The 18,119-nt window shown below is 54.0% G+C and overlaps 2 protein-coding genes across 3 annotated transcripts; one reads left to right on the top strand and one right to left on the bottom strand.

Annotated features, from left to right (window-relative positions):
• Positions 1-243: 243 nt before the first annotated feature.
• Positions 244-4,325, top strand: FICD (FIC domain protein adenylyltransferase). Of its 2 annotated transcripts, none has more exons than XM_087912982.1 (3): positions 244-403; positions 857-1,213; positions 1,966-4,325. In XM_087912982.1, exons 2-3 carry the CDS (start codon positions 907-909, stop codon positions 3,069-3,071), a joined length of 1,413 nt encoding a protein of 470 aa, XP_087769108.1. In that variant the 5' UTR covers positions 244-403; positions 857-906; the 3' UTR covers positions 3,072-4,325. The 2 variants fall into 2 exon arrangements, with proteins under 2 accessions (XP_087769108.1, XP_026575240.1); XM_026719455.2 differs by having other exon boundaries at positions 392-445.
• A 576-nt stretch (positions 4,326-4,901) lies between these two features.
• Positions 4,902-18,046, bottom strand: SART3 (spliceosome associated factor 3, U4/U6 recycling protein). The gene is made up of 20 exons (XM_087912981.1): positions 17,979-18,046; positions 17,273-17,575; positions 16,046-16,169; positions 14,693-14,794; positions 14,298-14,482; positions 13,671-13,776; positions 12,753-12,877; positions 12,194-12,349; positions 11,642-11,780; positions 11,218-11,325; positions 10,944-11,021; positions 10,789-10,847; positions 10,563-10,672; positions 9,861-9,973; positions 9,409-9,485; positions 8,530-8,686; positions 7,100-7,518; positions 6,651-6,803; positions 6,347-6,528; positions 4,902-5,914 (listed from the first exon to the last, which is right to left on the bottom strand). Exons 2-20 carry the CDS (start codon positions 17,474-17,476, stop codon positions 5,725-5,727), a joined length of 2,787 nt encoding a protein of 928 aa, XP_087769107.1. The 5' UTR covers positions 17,477-17,575; positions 17,979-18,046; the 3' UTR covers positions 4,902-5,724.
• Between the last annotated feature and the right edge of the window lie 73 nt (positions 18,047-18,119).

The following is an 18,119-nucleotide window of genomic DNA, read 5'->3' as shown; positions in this document are numbered from 1 at the left end:
GTTCCCCCGCCAGAGAAAAGTGGGGCAATTTGCGCCTCCTCCGCTCCCCCACTCCGTCTCCTTGACCACGCACTTCCTTTTTTTTTAAAAAAAAATCCGTGCGCCCCGCCTCCACCTCCTCCCCATTGGCCCAAAGCCGCCTTCTCCGATGGACGTGGAGATAAGCCAATCGCGTTCCTCCACGAAGACGCCTCTCGGGCCGTGCGTCCTCACCTCCTCCCTCGGCCTCCCCGAGAGGAGGCGGGGCACGGAGGGAGATCGACAGGCCGGAGCAGCCAATGGAAGGAGAAGAGGGGCCCGTCGGTGAAGGTGGGGCGGAAGAAGTGAGCCTCGTGGCGGCCAATCGAAGGACGGGATAATGAGGAAGGGCGTGTTGAGGGGCGGAGCCGGAAGAGAAACTTTGGTAGGGGATGGAGGAATGTGGGGCAGAGGGAGCCGGCTCTGGGTAAGGGCGGGGAGGTGGGGAGGGAAGGAAGGGGGTCTTTTAGAGGGAGGGGGGAAGGAAGGAGGACCGGGGGCAGATCTGGGGAGGGGTCAGACGGGGGAAGGACCAGGGGGGCAGAGGAAGGGGAGGCGTAGATGGGGCATCCTGGGAAAGGGGGGAGGGGGGGCAGGCTGGGCGGGGGGAACAGGGGGGCCTTTGCTTCCAAGGCCTAGTTCAGGGGTCTCCCACCTTGGCCACTTTAAGCCTGGCGGACTTCAACTCCCAGAAGTCCCCAGCCAGCAAAGCTGGTTAGTGGTGGCTTCCCCAGCCAAGACCCGGGTCTGATGGGTTGTGTGAAGGGGGCGAGGACTCGGGTGGGTGGGTGGGACTCCCTTCTAATCCCCCCCCTTCCTCCCTTCCTTCTTTCCGCAGGTGAGACCCTCCAGAAGGACGATGCGACACCCGCTGTGCCTGGCACCCAGATGAAGCTGGTGTCCATGGCAGCCGCGGTGACGGCGGTGGAGCCAGAGCTGAAATGGGTCTCCCTCTGGCTCCGGGCCCGTTGGCCGGCGGTGCTGGTGGCCCTGCTGGCGGCCCTGCTGGTGGTGCTGCTCCCGGTGCTGCTGCTGGACGGCCAGGTCCAGGCAGCCCTGAAGGGCTGGGCCTTCCTCCGGAGCAAGCTGGGGCTGGGCTACGTGGGCATCGCCACCTACACGGGGCAGACCACCGAGCTCAGCGTGACCTCCGGCGGCTTGGAGCTAATGGTGCTGAAGCCCAAAGTATCCCCAGGTTCGTCCCGGGAGTCCCGCACTCCGAAAGAAGCACCGATAAAGGGAGAATGTTTGTGGGTTGGAATGAGGGCTCCTTGGTGGTGGCGTTACTCGCACGCATGAAGTCGCCTGGCTGGGTTATGAAACGTCTGCAAGGAAACAGCCCAGCTCAGGAGCCCCCAGGACCCCCCCCTCCTCCTCTCTAAAGATGACGGCCTTCCCAGCAGGGCCGTTTCTGACACCTGGAGCTCCCTTTGATATGATTCGTTTCGGGGGTGGCTTGTGTGGTGCCTTGAAGGTTATAAGCCAACGGTCTCACTAACCTCTCCCTCCTGCTGTCTCCTCTGTGCTGACATGTTGGGACTTCGGTTCCCAGAATTCTGACTGAGAATGTTAGGAGCTCCTTCTAAATGCGTGCAGAGGCATTCGGTGGAGGAAGGGGGGCCTAAGCAGAGACCACCCCTTATTTTGCGTTTTGGCATTTTGAGAAGTGCCGTTTCCTTTCGTCCTTCCTGAATTTCTTAGCCAGCTGATTTCAAGCTCACCTTAACTTTAGCTTTTCAGTACAAAGCCCGGGATAAGCTAACTGAAACAGCATGAAATCCAGTGTCTACATCGGGGGTGTTCCAGCATTGCTGGCTGAGGGAATTCTGGGAATTGAAGCCCACAGGCCTTAAAGTTGCCGCGTTGGACACCCCTAATCTAGATGCCTCTGCCAAATGCATTGCTGAATAAAATACGTGGCTCCTAACGGGGGTTTCTTCATTTCAGAGGGCAGATTGGAAGCCAAAGCGGCGCTACACCAGGCGTTGGAGATGAAGAGACAAGGGAAGCGTGAGAAGGCTCAAAAGCTCTTCCTGCACGCCCTCAAGATGGACCCCGACTACGTGGATGCCTTGACCGAGTTCGGCCTCTTCTCCGAGGAGGAGAAGGACATCATTCAGGCCGACTATCTCTACTCGAAGGCCCTGACCATCTCCCCCCACAACAAGAAGGCTCTGGTCAGCCGGGACAGGACGTTGCCGCTTGTGGAAGAAATCGACCAGAGGTTCTTCAGCATCATCGACAGCAAAGTCCAGAAGGTCCTGTCCATCCCCAAGGGCAGCTCGGCCCTGCGGAGGGTGATGGAGGAGTCCTACTACCACCATATCTACCACACGGTGGCCATTGAGGGCAACACCCTGACGCTTGCCGAGATCCGGCACATCATCGAGACGCGATACGCCGTTCCCGGGAAGAGCCTGGAGGAGCAGAACGAGGTCATCGGCATGCACGCCGCCATGAAGTACGTCAACACCACCCTCTTGTCTCGCATCGGCTCCGTCAGCCTGCTCGACATCCTGGAGATTCACCGGAGGGTCCTGGGCTTCGTGGACCCCGTCGAAGGGGGCCGGTTCAGGACTACCCAGGTGTTTGTCGGCCACCACGTCCCGCCCCATCCGCGCGATGTGGAGAAGCAGATGCTGGAGTTTGTGCAGTGGATCAACTCCGAGGACGCCATGGGCCTGCACCCGGTCGAGTTCGCCGCGCTGGTCCACTACAAGCTGGTGTACATCCACCCGTTTGTGGATGGCAACGGGCGGACCTCCCGGCTCCTGATGAACCTGATTCTCATGCAGGCCGGCTACCCGCCCATCACCATCCGGAAGGAGCAGCGGGCGGAGTATTACCACGCCCTGGAGGTGGCCAACGAAGGCGATGTCCGGCCCTTCATCCGCCTGATCGCCAAGTGCACGGAGACCACCCTCGACATGCTGCTCTTTGCGACCACGGAGCATTCGGTGGGCCTCCCTGAAGCGCGGGATGGGGGCGGCGGCGGCGGCAGCAGCAGCAGCGCGGGTTGCAAACAGACCATCTCGCTCAAAACTCGGACCTGAAGGCTGGTAGCGAAGGGCGCCCCCTGTGGGAGGAGAGCCGGGGAAGCACTTTTTCTGTAGAACATTTCATTTATTTATGTCTTTATTAAGTTAAACCGTTTGATGCAGTGGCCTCTCCATATTTATTACCCCCACCCCCCAAACGGCCCCAAGTAACCTGTCTAATTTTATTGCAAAAGGGGACCGGCCAGAGAGCTGCTTCTCTGCCTGGCGTTGTCTGGTCAAGTGGGACTGCTTCAGCTGCAAAAATCCAAGCCACGGTCAGCTTTCTTGGCTACAGTCAGGTATGGAAAATGTGGCCGTTCCTTTACCCGGCCAAGCCTGGTTGAGTTCACTGGTGTCCTTAGCGAACTGACGCAGTCTTGGGGTTGGTTCGGTTTGCTAGTGCATGGGGAGGAAGTGGGGAAGGAAGCTTGTGTGAATCCCACAAAGCTGCAGGTTCACCTGCCCCCACCCCCCCGCCCCCATTTGTCTGTGGCGGTTTCACATCTAAAACCAAACCAGCTTCCTGCCTGCCAGTGCCTTCATAGGGACTTGTACTTGTACTGAATTGTGCCTTAGCTCTTCCCCCAGCACCCTTTCCAGCAGAACCACTCCAGAAGGTCTCCGTTCGGGCCAGAACCTAAAGAGAAGTCTGTGGGCTTTGGTCTAATCCTTAAAAGCAAGCCAAAAAACAAAACAAAAATAAACAACTCGTAAGAAACCGAATACGCAGTAGCGCTGCAGAGTCTTCTGGAAGTTGGAGGCTCCCCCTCTTACCCTCCTATAACCCACGTTTGCTGGCTGGCTCTGTTGTGATATTGTCTGTGGAAAAAGCTTATCCAGCCTCAAATACCGAAAGTCGAAGGCTCTTTAAACTCCTCCTCCGATAGCACTTTAGGTTTCTCCTACTTGGAATGTACAAGCGTTGCCTGAGATTTCAAAGGAGAAAAGGTTTGAGATGGGGGGGCTGGGGGGGGGGAGGGCTTTTTGTTAAGCTGCAAACTCTGCACCCACAATGGCTGCCCCTCTTCCTGGCTCCCCCTCTTGCCATCTTGGTTGCCCCCGGGAAGAACCCCCAAGCGTTGGGACAGGCGTGATCCAACCTTAAGTAGGCCCAGACTTCGGGGAGGGGACGGCCGCCCTTCTTAGTCTACTTCTTAGGCAAGCCAGGCAAGTACAACCACAATGCAGTGTGTGAAATACGAGCAGCGCCTGAGTTTTGCAAAGTGTGCATATTTGGTGGGTTGCAATAAAGGTTTTCCTGAACTCTGACCTTTTCTTTTTTTTAAATGAGGACTGCACCTTCTCCTCACAGCTCCCAGGTATGCAAAATTAGCGCCGTTCTACAGGCACCCATAAACAGTTAACTCAAAATAAAGACAGGCAGCACTGGAATTTCATGTGTGATCTTGTTTAGTTTTCGAGTAACGGAGCAGAATTGTCTGTTGCTGTGAGTTGCTTTTGTGAACGAGGGACTGGGTGTTTTTCCTCATGCCCCCCCTGCTTCCTACTCCTTGTTGGCAGCGATCCTCAGCAGGCCTGCATGACGCAGAGGTGACTCGGGGATCGCTCCTGAACCCAGATGCTGAGGTAGGAGCAACGCACGTGGGAAAGCCGGCAGCCCCGTTAACCCCTCCGGGCACCCAGGCCCTGCCTATCTACAAAACAGGATTATTGGATTTGAAGTCCAACAAACGGGGTGAGGGAGGGGCCCCCTGAGAATTGCCATTAAAGGTTCAAAATGCAAAAAAATAAAATTCCTTAAATACCCTAGGATCTTCTCTGTTTCAGAGAAACAGCCCATCTCTCTCATCTTGATTCAGCAGGTCAAGCAGGCAACAACTCCAGTCAACTTGCAAGAAGAATTTTAATGAAGGCTCACGCTTTATATTGTATGCAAATTTTTTCTTTAAAAAAGAAAGAAACATTGCAAGCTAAACATCTCAAGAACCTAAATGGGCCTGGCTAGAGACCCTCACAACGGAAACCTCCAAGCTGGGCAGTGGGTCCCTCCCTCAAGTGCCGGGTCAACAAAAGCTCAAAAGCAGCCAGCGTGGGCTTGTCACTTCCACAAAGACGGGTGTGAGTTACGTACAGATATATATATATATATATATATATATATATATATATATATATATAAAAACAGACTCAACTTTGAGCAAACGGGCCGGCAGAAACGCCAAGCCCTTTGCCTCCCAATATGAAAATAGGCCATTATGGTGAAGTTTCTCGCATCTGCTATTTATACTCCTTTCGTACACGAGGAGGCGCTGGACTCGTTCCGGGGCCTTTTTTTTGCGCACAACACAGGCAGCGTCGCAAGGCTCCCCGACGTAGCTCAGCGCCTGCGGTGGGCTTTGTATAAACCAGATCGAGGCTCAATTCACATTAAACTCTTCACTTGGAGAACAGCTGAAAAAAACCCAACTATTAAAACATACTGTGTTCAGCCTCGAAAGTGAGCGCTTGCCACATAAACCCCCCAATATGAGGGAGCATTTAAAGCCATTTTCAACAAATTCCTCGCACCTGCAGCCCCAACTCAACAACTTGGCCCTACGGTACTTCAAAGGGGGGGGGGGAATCGACCCTTCCCTCTTCAGGCGTTTGGCGGACACAAAAGTCCGAATTAGAACAGGAGGGGAGCCGTGATGGACTGCAGCGTCTGCTACGGGGAAAGACCAGCCAGGAGCAGCTTGGCGAAGTCCGCGTTGGTCATCATCTTGGGCCTTTCCCCGGACGGGGAGGGCTTGGCGGGCGGGTTCTGCAGCGTGCCGTTCTCCGCCTTGTTTTCTGGGTTGCTTTGACGCTGCAAGGCGCGAGGGACCATCGACAGCTGGGTTCTCGGCTTGTGACGTCTGTGGAAGGAGCAGATCGAGGGCACTTACAAAAGGGGTGCAGGAGATTGGATGTTGGGGGGGGAGCCCACCAGGCAGCAGCCAGAACCCCAATTTCTCAAAACGAGACTAGACCACAATCCTAGTTTTAGAACTGAGCTGCCAGCTGCTTTGGAGCAATCCATCATCTGGCTTGGTTGGTTTCCCAGCTTCCAAAGACGTGTTTCTGCCTCTCTATGGTCGGAATGCCACATAATTATCTTTTTAAAAAACCCAGCGGATGTTTGTAAGTAAGTATAAAAACACCTAAAATAAAACCCCAACTGACTTCCCAGCAACCTGGAAAGTTCCAAGGTGGAAACACCGCCAAGCCGCTCAGGTTAAAGAAACGCCCTTCGCTTAAGACAAGGTCCAAGAAAGCCCTTTTTGGCGTGCCGGGTTCAAAACGCTCACCTGTGAGGAGCCTTCTGGGAACTCGGATCCTGGCTTTGGGATTCCGGCTTCTCGGGAAATTTTCGGGACGGAGGGTTGCTGATGACCACGTTAATGACGTGGCCCTGAACGGTCAGCCCATCCATCGTCAGGAGCGCCTGGGAGGCCTGCGTTTCGTTCTCGAACTCCACGTAGGCCAAGCCCTGGGAGGGAAAAAGGCAGGCAGGCGATAGGCACACCGGGGTCCTCCTGTCCCCAACACAGCCCTCCAACCGGGTCCGCCCTGGGGGAGCAGGGCCGGGCAGTTCCTCCCCCCAAAGCCCACCTTGGGTTTACCAGCCCGGTTGGTGACCAGCCGGACATCCTTCACATTCCCGTGCCCTTTGCAGAGCTCCTCCAGCTCCTCCTTGGTGCATGAAAAGGGCAGGCCAGAGATGAACAGCTTGTGCAGCTCAAGATTGGTGCTGTACTTGAACACCTTCAGGAGGGAGAAGAACGCCAGGGAAGAGCACTCAAGCACGGGCCCGGGGGGTGTGCGTGTGTGCGTGTGCGCTCTCCCGGAGTTCCCCAGTCAGCAAAGCAAAGGGAGGCTTCCCCAAAGTCCCCCAGGCTTGAAGTTGCCTCGCTTGGGGACCTCAGGCCCAAAGGGAAATCTCCCACGTCCGTTTCTGTGTCCTTCAGGAGCCGCTGCCGCTTCTGCAAGCGGACTGGCTGACCCTGCCTCCCCCAACTCCCACCGGGGTGTGTGTGTGTGTGTGTGTGTGTGTGTGTTACCTTGGAATCCGGATTCTTGCTCTTATCCACGTAGGGAGACACAAACATCAGCCTGCCTCCCACCAAGGTCCGGTCCAGTTCGAAGGCCTGCAGAGCCGCCTTCTCGTCCTTGAATTCCACGTAGGCGTAGCCGCGGAAGGAGCCCTTGTTCGTGAAGATGGGGCGGACCTCGGCCACTTCCCCGCACTTGGCAAAAAGGCGTCGGAGTTGTTTCTCCGGCTTGCCCATGAGGTAGGGGAGGTTGCTGACGAAGACGGTGAAACCCTCCTTCTTGCTGTCGTGGAGCACTTTGGGGGCGTCCTTCTTTCCAAAAAAGCCCAGCTCAACCTCTAGGTCTATGTTCTGCTCCAGCTCCTCCTCGTACAGTTCCTGCAGTTCTTCTTCGGACAAGTACCTCGTCTGTTTCCTGAAGGGTGCTTCTGCTCAGGGGAAGAGGGAGGGAGGGCGTCAGAGGTCGCTAAGGACCCCTCCCCGGGTGAGGGGAGGTGGCGGCGATGCCTCAGCTAGGAAGCGGACTGTCTGCGTTTGAGACCCAAGCGCAGTGCAACAGGCTGAGCTCCCGTTAACTTCCCCAGCCCCAAGCCCAGGGGTCCCCAACCGTGGCCACTTTTTAAGACCGGTGGACTTCAACTCCCAGAATTCTCCAGCCAGCCAGCCAGCCGTGTCGGTTGCTTTTCCTCCTCTTCCCCAAAGAGGAGAGATTGCAGAGGAAGGGATCCCAAGAGAGCAAGCCATGCTGGCTGGGGGAATCCTGGGAGTTGAAGCCCACCAGTCTTGGGATCTCTGACCCAGCCGTTTGAAAGCAACCTATGCCAGCCAATGGGGAAGGAAAGAGCGTTGTGTGTGCCCTCGGCATAGGGTCACACTGGTTACGCGACCCCAGAAATGTCTTTGGACAACACTGGCTCCCCCACACACGCACCACCAGCTCTTACCTTTAAAAGCTCTGTGGCCGCAGAGGACGCGCAAGCGAAGGACGCGGCTGCCTTCCTCCCCTGAGGGGCTCCCCCTCCCAGCCACCGATCCACGAGCGCGAAAGCAGCCCTGAGAGGGGCCGTATTGGGGTACCCGTACCCAACCCTTTCCCAGGCATTTGAGGGGGGCCTCTCTCCTGGCCAGGCTGCCTCTGTGCCCACTGAGCTGAACCCGGGCGCTTGATCCGTTCTAGCACGATGGCGGAGACCCTCCGCAAGGGTCTGCCTTATAGCAACAGTGCCTAGATTTATAGACGGCTTTAAAGTGCTTTTCCAGCCCTCGCTAAGCGGTTTACAGAGTCGGCCTATTTGCCCCCAGCAATCTGGGTCCTCGTTTTACCCACCCCGGAAGGAGGACCAAGCTAGGATTCTCCCCTCCCACTAATTCCAATGTTTCTTGTGGGGGTCAAGCACCAAACACCCCCCCACAGGGCCAAAGCCAGGCTGGCGCTATACCTTCTTCCACCCATTCGCCATCGCCGTCTGCCTTCCGCTTGTTGCCGGCCTTGGGATGCTGGGCCTTTTGGAGGGCCTTCTTCTGGGCCTGGGCTTGCTTGCGCTGGTTCGCCTTCTCCTCCTCCTGCTTGGCCAGGGCGGCCTCCTTCGCTGCCGCCTGAAAGGGCAAACGGCCCCGTGAGCAGAAGATCCACCCGGGGCCCTGCAAGACGTTCGCAGCCCCTTTCATGGCTGCAGCTTTGTGGGCAGGAAGTGTGCAAGGGGCTCCGTTGCTTGAGGCTTTCCAGAGGAGACTGGACCCATTTGCCAGAAGTGGTGTAGGGCCTCCCGCTTGGGTGGGGGTGGGGGTTGGACTAGATGACCTACAAGGTCGCTTCCAACTCTGTTGAATTTACACCAAGACAAATTCCTTCTGTGTCCAATCACACTTGGCCAATAAAGAGTCTGTTCTGTTCTGTTCTATTCTATTCTATTATTATTCTATTCTATTCTATTCTATTCTATTCTAATATTTGTTCTATTCTAATTCTATTCACCTGTAAATCAGCCGTCGAGCCAGGCGAGAGGGTGCCCGTTAGGAGGCAAGGCCGGAAGGGAACGCGGGAGGCCTTTGGGGGCCATGCCGACCCTCCACAAGGGCAAGAGAATTCGGAGGGAAACCCCCCCCACCCCGAATCCCCCCAGAGGGGGCTGAAGGCTGCTCTCCTCCTCCACCGTGCCCGTCACTCTGAAGCAGCCCAGCACCTGCCTCCTGGTTCAGCCGCATCCCCGACTTTTTTCTGCTCGTCACCAGAGAAGATTTTCCAAGAGCAGGTAAGACCCTCACCCAGAGATCCCTCCACCCCAAGAGGGGGGGTTTCCGGGGGGGGGTTTCCCCACCTTTGCTCTCTGCTCCTTCACTCGAGCCAGCCGGGTTTCTGTCCTCTCAACCGCTGCATCCCAGTCTTCTAAAGTGCCTGCGAGAGGAGAGGAAAGGAGGATTCTGGATGAACGTATTTTTTATTTTTATGTACACCGAGAGCTTCGGCACCAGAGACAAATTCCTTGTGTGTCCAATCAGACTTCGCCAAGAAAGAATTCTATTCTATATCGTATATTCTATATTCCATTCCGTTCCATGTTCTATATTCTATTCTATTTTCTATTCTATTCTAAAATTTGTTCTATTCTTTCCTATTCTATTCTATTCTATTCATGTATTTCTATTCTATTCTAAATCTAAATCTAATTCTAATTCTAATTCTATCCTATCCCAATTCCTATTCCATTCTATTTCTCCCTTCTCAAAAGTTCCCAACCGTCAACCGGAGCAGGAAGCGGGCGCTGCTCACCTTCGTTTTTCTCCAGCGTGAGCAGCATGTCGCAGACGTGCTCTGGGTAGTCATGGGTGCACTGCACGGCCCGGTACAGAGCCTTCCGGCAGTGGAGGGTATCCCCGTGTGCCCTGCAGCCAGAGAGGAGAGACCGAAGGGGGCAGAGATGCCGTCACCAACAGCCAAGGAGACACAGCGGAGCCAAACCTTGGAAACCCCCCCCCCCCATGGAAAGGACCGCTGGGGAGGCCCTGGTGGGAAACAGCAGGTGTGCAACCCACCCAAAAAACCCACCTCCCTTCCAGCTGGGCCCAGGAAGCACAACCTGCATTCGTTGGGGAGTGAGCAATGGATTCATTCTGGGCTGCCTGGTTGGGGAGGGGGAGGATCAAGGCCTCCTCGCCAGCCCCCCACAAGCGACGACTAAGCTCTCATTTCCAGGCATCCCGCGACCCATTGGAGCACGGTGGCTCCCATGCTGGGCGGGAGGTTGGCAAAGCCCACACTCGAGACCAGAGGGCTGCTGCGTGGCTGGGTGAGCTCCCGTCCTTCGCTCCAGCGCCTTGACGAGGACGTGAAAGGCGCCGCATCCGGGCTACGGCGATGTCACTGGCTCATCCGTTAGACCGGGAAGACTTAAGCGGAACCTCTGCCCCGAACAGGACGGGCCTCCAAGCCCCCACGGCTGGCAACCCCTAGGGCACAGCGGGGGCCTCTTACCGCTCCAGGTTGTAATACTCCAACCACATGTTGGCATACTTTGCGTTCCCTTTGACCATGATCAAGTCCCAGAGTTCTCGTGCTTTCTGCATGTTGTTGCAAAAGCGGGCCTGGAGGAGGGAGGCGGCCCGTTAATATAATCTGAAAATATGCCCACCCCCACCCACACCCGGCCCCCCCGGAGGTGAGAGAAGGAAACCAAACAAGAGGGGCGAGTTAAGGTCACCTCGATCCTGGCCCAGGCCTGCATGATAGTACAGGAAGGGTCTCCGCTCTCATTGAACCCTGCGGGCAAACAGAATTCAGCCATGGTTATTTCTGGTCGCAACGCCAACACCCACAGCAGACAAACCATGTTTCCTGAATAAAAGGCAAACCCACGTTCTTCGACGTCCTGCTTTAAATAGTTGAGGGCCTGAGCGAAGGTTGAGCGAAGCTCTTCCAGCTCCTTACTCGAGTCTGAAGAACAGCAAGGAGAGAGTGCGGCCATTCAGAAGCCACCCCTGGAGCACTAGCTTTCTAGAAGCCAGGGGTGCTCTCTCCAATGGGGGTGGGGGGGTGGGATATTCAGGCCCCGTCGCCCTGGGGCAAAAATCCCCTCCTTGCTGGGATCTGGAAGCACGAAGCCAAACCCAGGGGCTGCGAACAGCATTACCTTGGGTAAAGTCCACCCTCCTCCGGTGGTAATCCAGGTACGCCTGCCAGATTTCCACATAATCGGCGGCCTGAGGGAAACCGGGTCTCAAGGAATTTTCAAAGGTTTCTAACACATAGAAGAAGACATAAGGGTGGACGCAGCTTCAACAGCTGTGAGTTCTCAGCCTGAGCCAGGTGGGGCCCTCAGAGAAAAGGGGGCCCAGCCCACACCCTCCCTCCCTCCCTCCCTCCCTGGCAGGGGGCCCGGGGAGGAGCAGGCCGAGATGCTCCGGGTGAAAGAAAGAAAACCCGCCAACTCTCCAGCTTGAAGGAAAACCAGGTAAACAGGACAGGAGCGCAGTGTGGCCTCCGAGGCTGTGAAGCTCCCACCAGCCTCAGGAAGGAGGAGCCCTTCGTAGCCCTGGGGGTCCTCCTGATCCTACCTGAGATCACCTGGTGCTCCACCCGGTGCCTCTCCAAGGCCATCAGGTAGTGGCACCACATCTTGACAGTCCAGGGGCAGTTCCTGACAGCTCGCTCGTGAGCAGGAAGCACCAGGCTCCTCACCCTCAGCTGCCTGTCCTACAAAAGGAAGCACGTTTAAAGCTGGCTTAAAGACGGGCTAACTGTGGTCCTACATAAGGCACAAGGGGGCGTTTGGTGCTGCAACACCTCACCTCGCCTCACAGGATAGAAAGGATATCTGGAAGGGAGGGAGGGAGGGAGGAGGCTTCTGTTAAAAGTCCCAGAAGCCACAGGAAAGGCCAAAGGCCACACTGAGTGGACAGTCATCCCTCTGCAGAGGAGCAATATCAAATCATCAGTGAGGAGGCATTTCTGCAGACCTGTTGCTCCGTGTCCCCCCAGAGACCCAAATTTCCTAAGGTTCTGAAGTTCTTTTAACAAGAATTACTCTGGTTAACCCGGACAACCGACCAGACGCAGGAAAGCTCTTGTGCAGGAGGACGGGAGGCCTGCTGATGCGAGGCCCTTACCAGGTACTGAGTGTAGCGAGTCCAGAGGTCTGGCTCGAGGCAGTTCTCCTTCAGGGCACGCTCAAAGATCAGCTGGATGCGAGCTGGGTCCCCGATCTTCATTTCAAAGTCGATGTAAGCTTCGTATTCGGCCAGCTTTGGGGCTTCAGCTACCAGCTGGCACAACAAGAGAGGAAGAAAGCGCTTTAGGGGAAGTGGAACAGGGGAAAGGATCCATTAGGAAGAAAGAAGGTTGCATTGCATTGCTCGGCGTAAAACTCAATTTTTTAAAAAAAAAAAGAGGGGGGGGGCAGAAAGGGGGACAATCCCAGAAAGTTCTGAAAAAGACGACCAGTGAGATAAAACCTATTTGACACAGACTTAAAAGCAATTTTGTTCCTCCTTCCCTGATAATCTTGACAGTAACTTCCAGAATCTTCCCACGGGGCCCTATAAAAAATACCTTTCGGAAGGAAGTTGGAACCGGGGAAAGACGCCGTCCTTCGGAAGGAAGCGCCTTCAAGGACGATCGGCGACACGGGCCCGGCGAAGCTGAGGGCTTGTGAGGGGAGCCACTTACCAGGGCGTCTTCGTAAGGCTTGTATTTCTGCAACTGCTTCAAAGCCCTTGCGTAGCTTTGCCGCACTGCGTATGGGATCGGCTCGTCGGTCCAGGATTGATACTCCATAAATGTTGCTTCCATATCTCCAGAGAGGGAGGGAAACAAGCCCATGTCAGCCAGGAAGGGGATCACACAGTCTCCCAATCCCTCACCTCGCCTTAAGCCCCACTACGGTTGCTTTGGCTTGGGGTGCCCTGTGCAAAACTCAGCCACCAATTCCTTCTGGAGCCGAGGAACCACAAGCCGAAGGATTTTAGCTAAAAAAAGACCTTAGCTAAATGGTTAGATAAAACGTTTAAAAATAGGTCTAGCAAATGATGGAGATGTAATCAAAAAACAGTCACATTTTATCCTTGTGTGGTGGACTTGTGTTGAAACAAAAAATAATAATTTGGGCAAAAATATACAGTGACTAGAAAACGTAATAGGGAAACATGCAGATTTTAAACCTGAACTGTTTTGATTAGGGATGATATCAGAAAAAAATTGGTGAGAAAAGTATGTATTTTATATTACACGTCTTAGCAGCGAGGATTATCTCTGCACACTATTGGAAAAATAAAGAAACACCGCAAGATGAAGATATTAGATTGTGCAGAAACGGACAGACTTAAATTGAAAATTAAACAGAAAGACGGCACAGAACATTATCAAACATGCAGCTTATTTTATCAGTGGTCGGAAAAAAAGGGGTAGCGAGTAAGAACGGCATCTGTATTGCTAAGCAAATTAAAATACCCAGATAACACGATGTCGATTAAGGACTAAGAAATGTAATTAATAAAAAAAACGTATCGAATTTATTTTTTTAAAAAAGAAGCCGAAGGATTTGGGGCCAGGCCTTGGGTGGAGAGGCAAGCGATAAAGGATCCTCACCTATCAAGGGAATCCCCAGCTGCCGGCGATAGACTGAGTGGATCTTCTGGAATTGTGCCTTGATGTTCTGCTGCTGCTCAGGCGTTGGCTCGGCGCCCAGTGCTGGCTGCCAGGGGTGGAACAAAGCAGAGTTATCAGCCTTGGTCCTAAGCAGCGGAAGAGGAGCAGAGCCCCCCAAGCAGCGAAAAGATGCGTGCATAATTAGCCGAAGAGGCCTCCCCATCCCGGCTTAGGGAGCGGCACTGCTGAGCGAGCCCTTGCCACGCCCGATGCCCAGGGACTGGGGTCTCATCCAAGCGAGCTCCGGTGGAGCAGTGGTTAAAGGGCAGTACTCCAGGCAAAACTCTGCCCACAGCCTGGAGTTCGATCCTTGACAGGGTTCAAGGTTGACTCAGCCTTCCATCCTCCCAAGGGTCGGTAAAATGAGGACCCGGATTGTTGGGGTTTGCAAGATGCAAATAATGCTTCAAGACGGTAAACCGCCCAGAGGGTGCTGGAGAGCAGTGCCTCAAAGCCTAAATGCTCCAATGCCGCTGCTGTCTTTCCTCTGACTTCCTCCCAAACACAAAACGCTCTCTGGGAAACCGTCACCTGGACTAACTCCAGTGCAGCATTGCCAGGGCTTACCTGCATTGTCGCCAAAATGGCGTTTTCAAATTCCCGGTACGTCTCCCAAATGGCAGCTCCTTTGGTCACGTGGAGGCCAACCTCAATGATCGCCCGCTCTAAGATGGCGCGAACTCTCGCAATCCCTCCTTCCGTGCCGATGTCCCCCATGGAGTACTGGGCATACTCCAGCCAGATTTGAGGACCTAGAAAACAACCACAGCGGGGTGGGGGCAGAGAGGGGGTATCACTTCTGAGCGCTTTCGCGGAAGGAAGCTGAAGTTAACTCTGAATTTTTCATTTCCTCCCGCAGAGAAGTCCTTTGGAGAACCTGTTGCCTTGAACCTATCTATTTGGGTGCTGTTTATCTCCGTTTGTTTGAGCATGAAAGAAGATCCACTTAAAAGTAAACTTACAGATGTAATCTTTTACCGCTCTCTCAAAAAGTTCGTAAATCTTTTCCCGATCAGAGCCTCCAGGCTTATAAATCTCGTCCTTCAGCCAGTCTAGCCACATCTCTGTGAACGTGGGACAAAGCCAAAGAGGGTTGGAAAGCTACCACAGATTGGTTAATCTGGAAAAAGATACTGCTAAATGACATATTACTAAGCAGGATCAAATATATATACAATTTTAGTTAAAATTACCAGTGATTATTAATAGAATATATGTATGTATACGTTCTACTAAATTCAACAGGGTTTACGACTGAACAGATGTTCACACAGCTACGTTCTACTTACATCTCAAGAAACCAAAATCTTCTCTGAAACAAATTTAACCTAAATAATTCTCTAAAGTAAATGCTCTGGAGTTTCGTTTGGTTTCCATCATGATGGCGCCAAACATCTGGCAGCAATTAAGTGGTGCCACAAGTAAATCACTAGTAATTTTAACTAAAAGTACAGCAAAGCTGCCATTTTTAATGCAACCCAGAAAAAAAGAAGATAAAATAGGCGACGTAATTAAGAAACCTCAGCTTTCATTTAAAAGCCCCACAAAATGTTTGCAACAGGAAAGCTTCTACTCTGTAGGGGTTGAGCCAATCTTGAATATCGCTCCCCGCTTCAAACTGCCAAATTTCTCCCACCACCCCCCAATCTGGGGGAACAAACAAAGGCCGTGGCACAGGAACCACCTTCGTCTAAAAAACAGCAGCATGTGCACATTTAACAGGATCCACAGCAGTGCAAATCGCTGTACATTTTCACCTAGGGATATGTATTCTCTGATCCTATCAGAACTATGTGACTCGTGAGAATGCAAGTCTAGAACGAATGAACAAGCCAGCTGTTTTTCTGCTAAAGTTTTCAATTCTACCTCACAGTTGGTGCAGACCGCGCCTGTCCAGTACAAAATGTGATTAAATAAATGTAGTGCGTATGCCCCCACCTCCAATACATCAGGATTGTATATCTCCCCTAAAGTATTCTTGGGGGTTTTGGAAGTAGGAATGCAAAGTCTGGTTATTTTCTACAGAATCACTAAGACAAACAGCAGTATTTTTAAAACTCTGCCACAACATCAAGGAGAGAGGAAAGATAACCACTAAGCTGTTTATTCTTATTAAATGGTTCCACTGAAGATGCATGTTAGACCCTGTCACTCTATGTGCAAACTTTACCAGTAACAACTCTTTAACAATTTCATTTACGGAGGAAATTTTTGGGGGGTGATCACTCAATATCCTATTTCAATTTACATTTCATACAACAAAATGGGGGTATATCAAGATCTGAATTTCTGCGAGGCCAAAAGACTTTGCCTACCTTCAGTGAGAGGGAAAATTTCGCTCATGTTCCGGCGGGCTACCGGAAGCGCAAAGTCGCTTTCATCACGCATTATTTTTATCAGAGCCAGGTGAGTGTTGTAATCATAGGCATTCCTGTCCAGCTAAAAAAACATTGTCAAAACAATAACTTTATTTACACGGTTCTACAGAAACCCAGCTAAAAGCTATCGATTAGGACCATCCTGGCAAATCTTACTTATGGAACGGGCACAAAGACCATGAGGGGTTTCCAATGCGGGACAGGACTTATCCTGGGCCAGGCATAAATATGCCACCGCTTGGGACCGTCTCTAGTCAAGGCGCTAAAGCAGATCACGGGGCATGGATTGCCCTAGGAATCCCTAATCCAGTCTTATGCCAAGAAACTCCTGCAGCTGAGGGACTGTTTAGAGTGGAGCCAAGAGGGAAAGAAATCTGCAACTCTCAGCAGAATCTTAACCCCTTAGAATTCCAACTCGGTCTCTGCAAGGCGAAGAGGGATCGACATTCGCACCAACGACTGCAGGACGTAAGGACTAGCAAACAGGTCTGGCCTAGGGAGCCTCCTCAGAGGAGGCAGAACCCATGGTCGTCGCCGTGCCGTCACTTGCAACCGCTTGTTTAGTGGCCGATCAAAAATTACTGCAGCACTGGGGGTGGGGGAATGGACTCAGGAGGCGTTTTTTGTACTTACCTCTGCAGCTTCCCTTCGGTCCAAACCGACCAAACTTCGTTCATGGGGGGAGGGGGGGGAGCTGTCTTGGGATCCCCTTTTGCAACCTTCCAACAAGCAAAGCTGACTCGGAAAGCCCGGATTCACTTATTGACGGTGTTATTACCTTAGCAACTATGGTGAACTTACTAATTGGTTACTGACTTCACAGGAGAGGTTGCAAAGTGGGGCGACACTTAACAACTGTCTGACTTAGCAACGGAAATTCTGGGTTCCGCTGTGGTCGTAAATCGAGGACTACCCGTACTGGAAAAGCAGGAGGGTCCCTGCTCGCCCCCCCCATGCAATTTCCCCCCCCCAAAGCCGCCTTCCTTCGGAGGAGCGCCCCCCCCCCGAGGCCTTGGGGCCCACAAAGGGGCTCCCGGCCAAGGGGCACAGCCTTCAGCCCCCCCCCATTTTATGCTTTCCTATTTCCAAGGATTTTAAGGAGCCCCCCAAAAAACAGAAGAGTTGTGGGCGTGGCCGGCCTGCCCGAAGCCCCGCCCCTCTCACCATCCACTGCAAGCGCACGATCTCGCCGTCCGGCTCCACAAAGCGGTGGCCATCGTCGTCATCGTTATCTTCGGCGGCGGAGTTATCTTCGTCGAAGTCGCCCACCTCCTCCAGCAGCTCGATGGCTTTCGCGATGTCCGCCGCCTCAGAAGCGTCCTCGTCCGACATCGCGCCCTGGGGCCACCCTCGCACCGCCCCCGCCATGACCTCGCGTCCCGGGTACGTTCGCGCGTGCGCCGAGACTCCGGGCTGCCCGCAGCGACGCCTGAAGAGCCCGCCAAGGAGAGGGCCGGGCCCGCGAACCTAGAAACAGACGGGGGGTTCGGCCTTAAGTGGGATCTTCCGCTCCAGGCCGTGATGGCGCGGGAAGAACCCGGGAAGGGAAGGGGTGCCGCGGGTCCCGCTCCAAACAGGCACTTGAGTTAGACGGCCGCGGGGAAGGGGCCTCAAGGGACGGTCGAACCGAGTCTGGCTGCCGCAAAGACTCCTGGGAGGAGCGAGCGCCCCCCCCCCACCGTTCAAGGAGGCGGGGCAACTAATCCACGCGCCACGAGGAGGGGGCAGAATTAAAGTGAAATAAAACCGAAATGAAATGATAACGGCCGGATTTTGTCATGGGGGGGGAGGTGGCAGCGTTTGCTTCCCTTAAGGCGGAGGCTCGCCTACTCTTTCCCGCGGCCACGCTCCACGACGGCGCCAGAAATACCTGCCAGGCAGAGAGCGGATTACCTCCCTCCTCGAAGGCGAAGGGGGGCGTGGCTTAGCGGCTCCGCGCCTTTTTGGCGCGCCCTGATGGCGTCACGAGCGCGTCGCCCCGCCCCGCCCTCTATTGACACTGCGTACGTCC

Source organism: Pseudonaja textilis, chromosome 15, assembly GCF_049901715.1.
Source record: "Pseudonaja textilis isolate UNSWEBS1 chromosome 15, rPseTex1.2, whole genome shotgun sequence".
NCBI classification, from domain to species: Eukaryota; Metazoa; Chordata; class Lepidosauria; order Squamata; family Elapidae; genus Pseudonaja; species Pseudonaja textilis.
This window is presented reverse-complemented; position numbering and strand designations above follow the sequence as displayed.

Excerpts from the sequence above, each read along its gene's own strand:
- SART3 (XM_087912981.1), bottom strand. The coding sequence starts at position 17,476 with ATGGCGGGGGCGGTGCGAGGGTGGCCCCAGGGCGCGATGTCGGACGAG. Across the intron at positions 7,519-8,529 it reads TGGCGAATGGGTGGAAGAAG|AAGCACCCTTCAGGAAACAG; the intron begins GTATAGCGCCAG and ends TCCCCTGAGCAG. Across the intron at positions 6,529-6,650 it reads ACCGGGCTGGTAAACCCAAG|GGCTTGGCCTACGTGGAGTT; the intron begins GTGGGCTTTGGG and ends TTTCCCTCCCAG.
- FICD (XM_087912982.1), top strand. The coding sequence starts at position 907 with ATGAAGCTGGTGTCCATGGCAGCCGCGGTGACGGCGGTGGAGCCAGAG. Across the intron at positions 1,214-1,965 it reads GAAGCCCAAAGTATCCCCAG|AGGGCAGATTGGAAGCCAAA; the intron begins GTTCGTCCCGGG and ends TCTTCATTTCAG.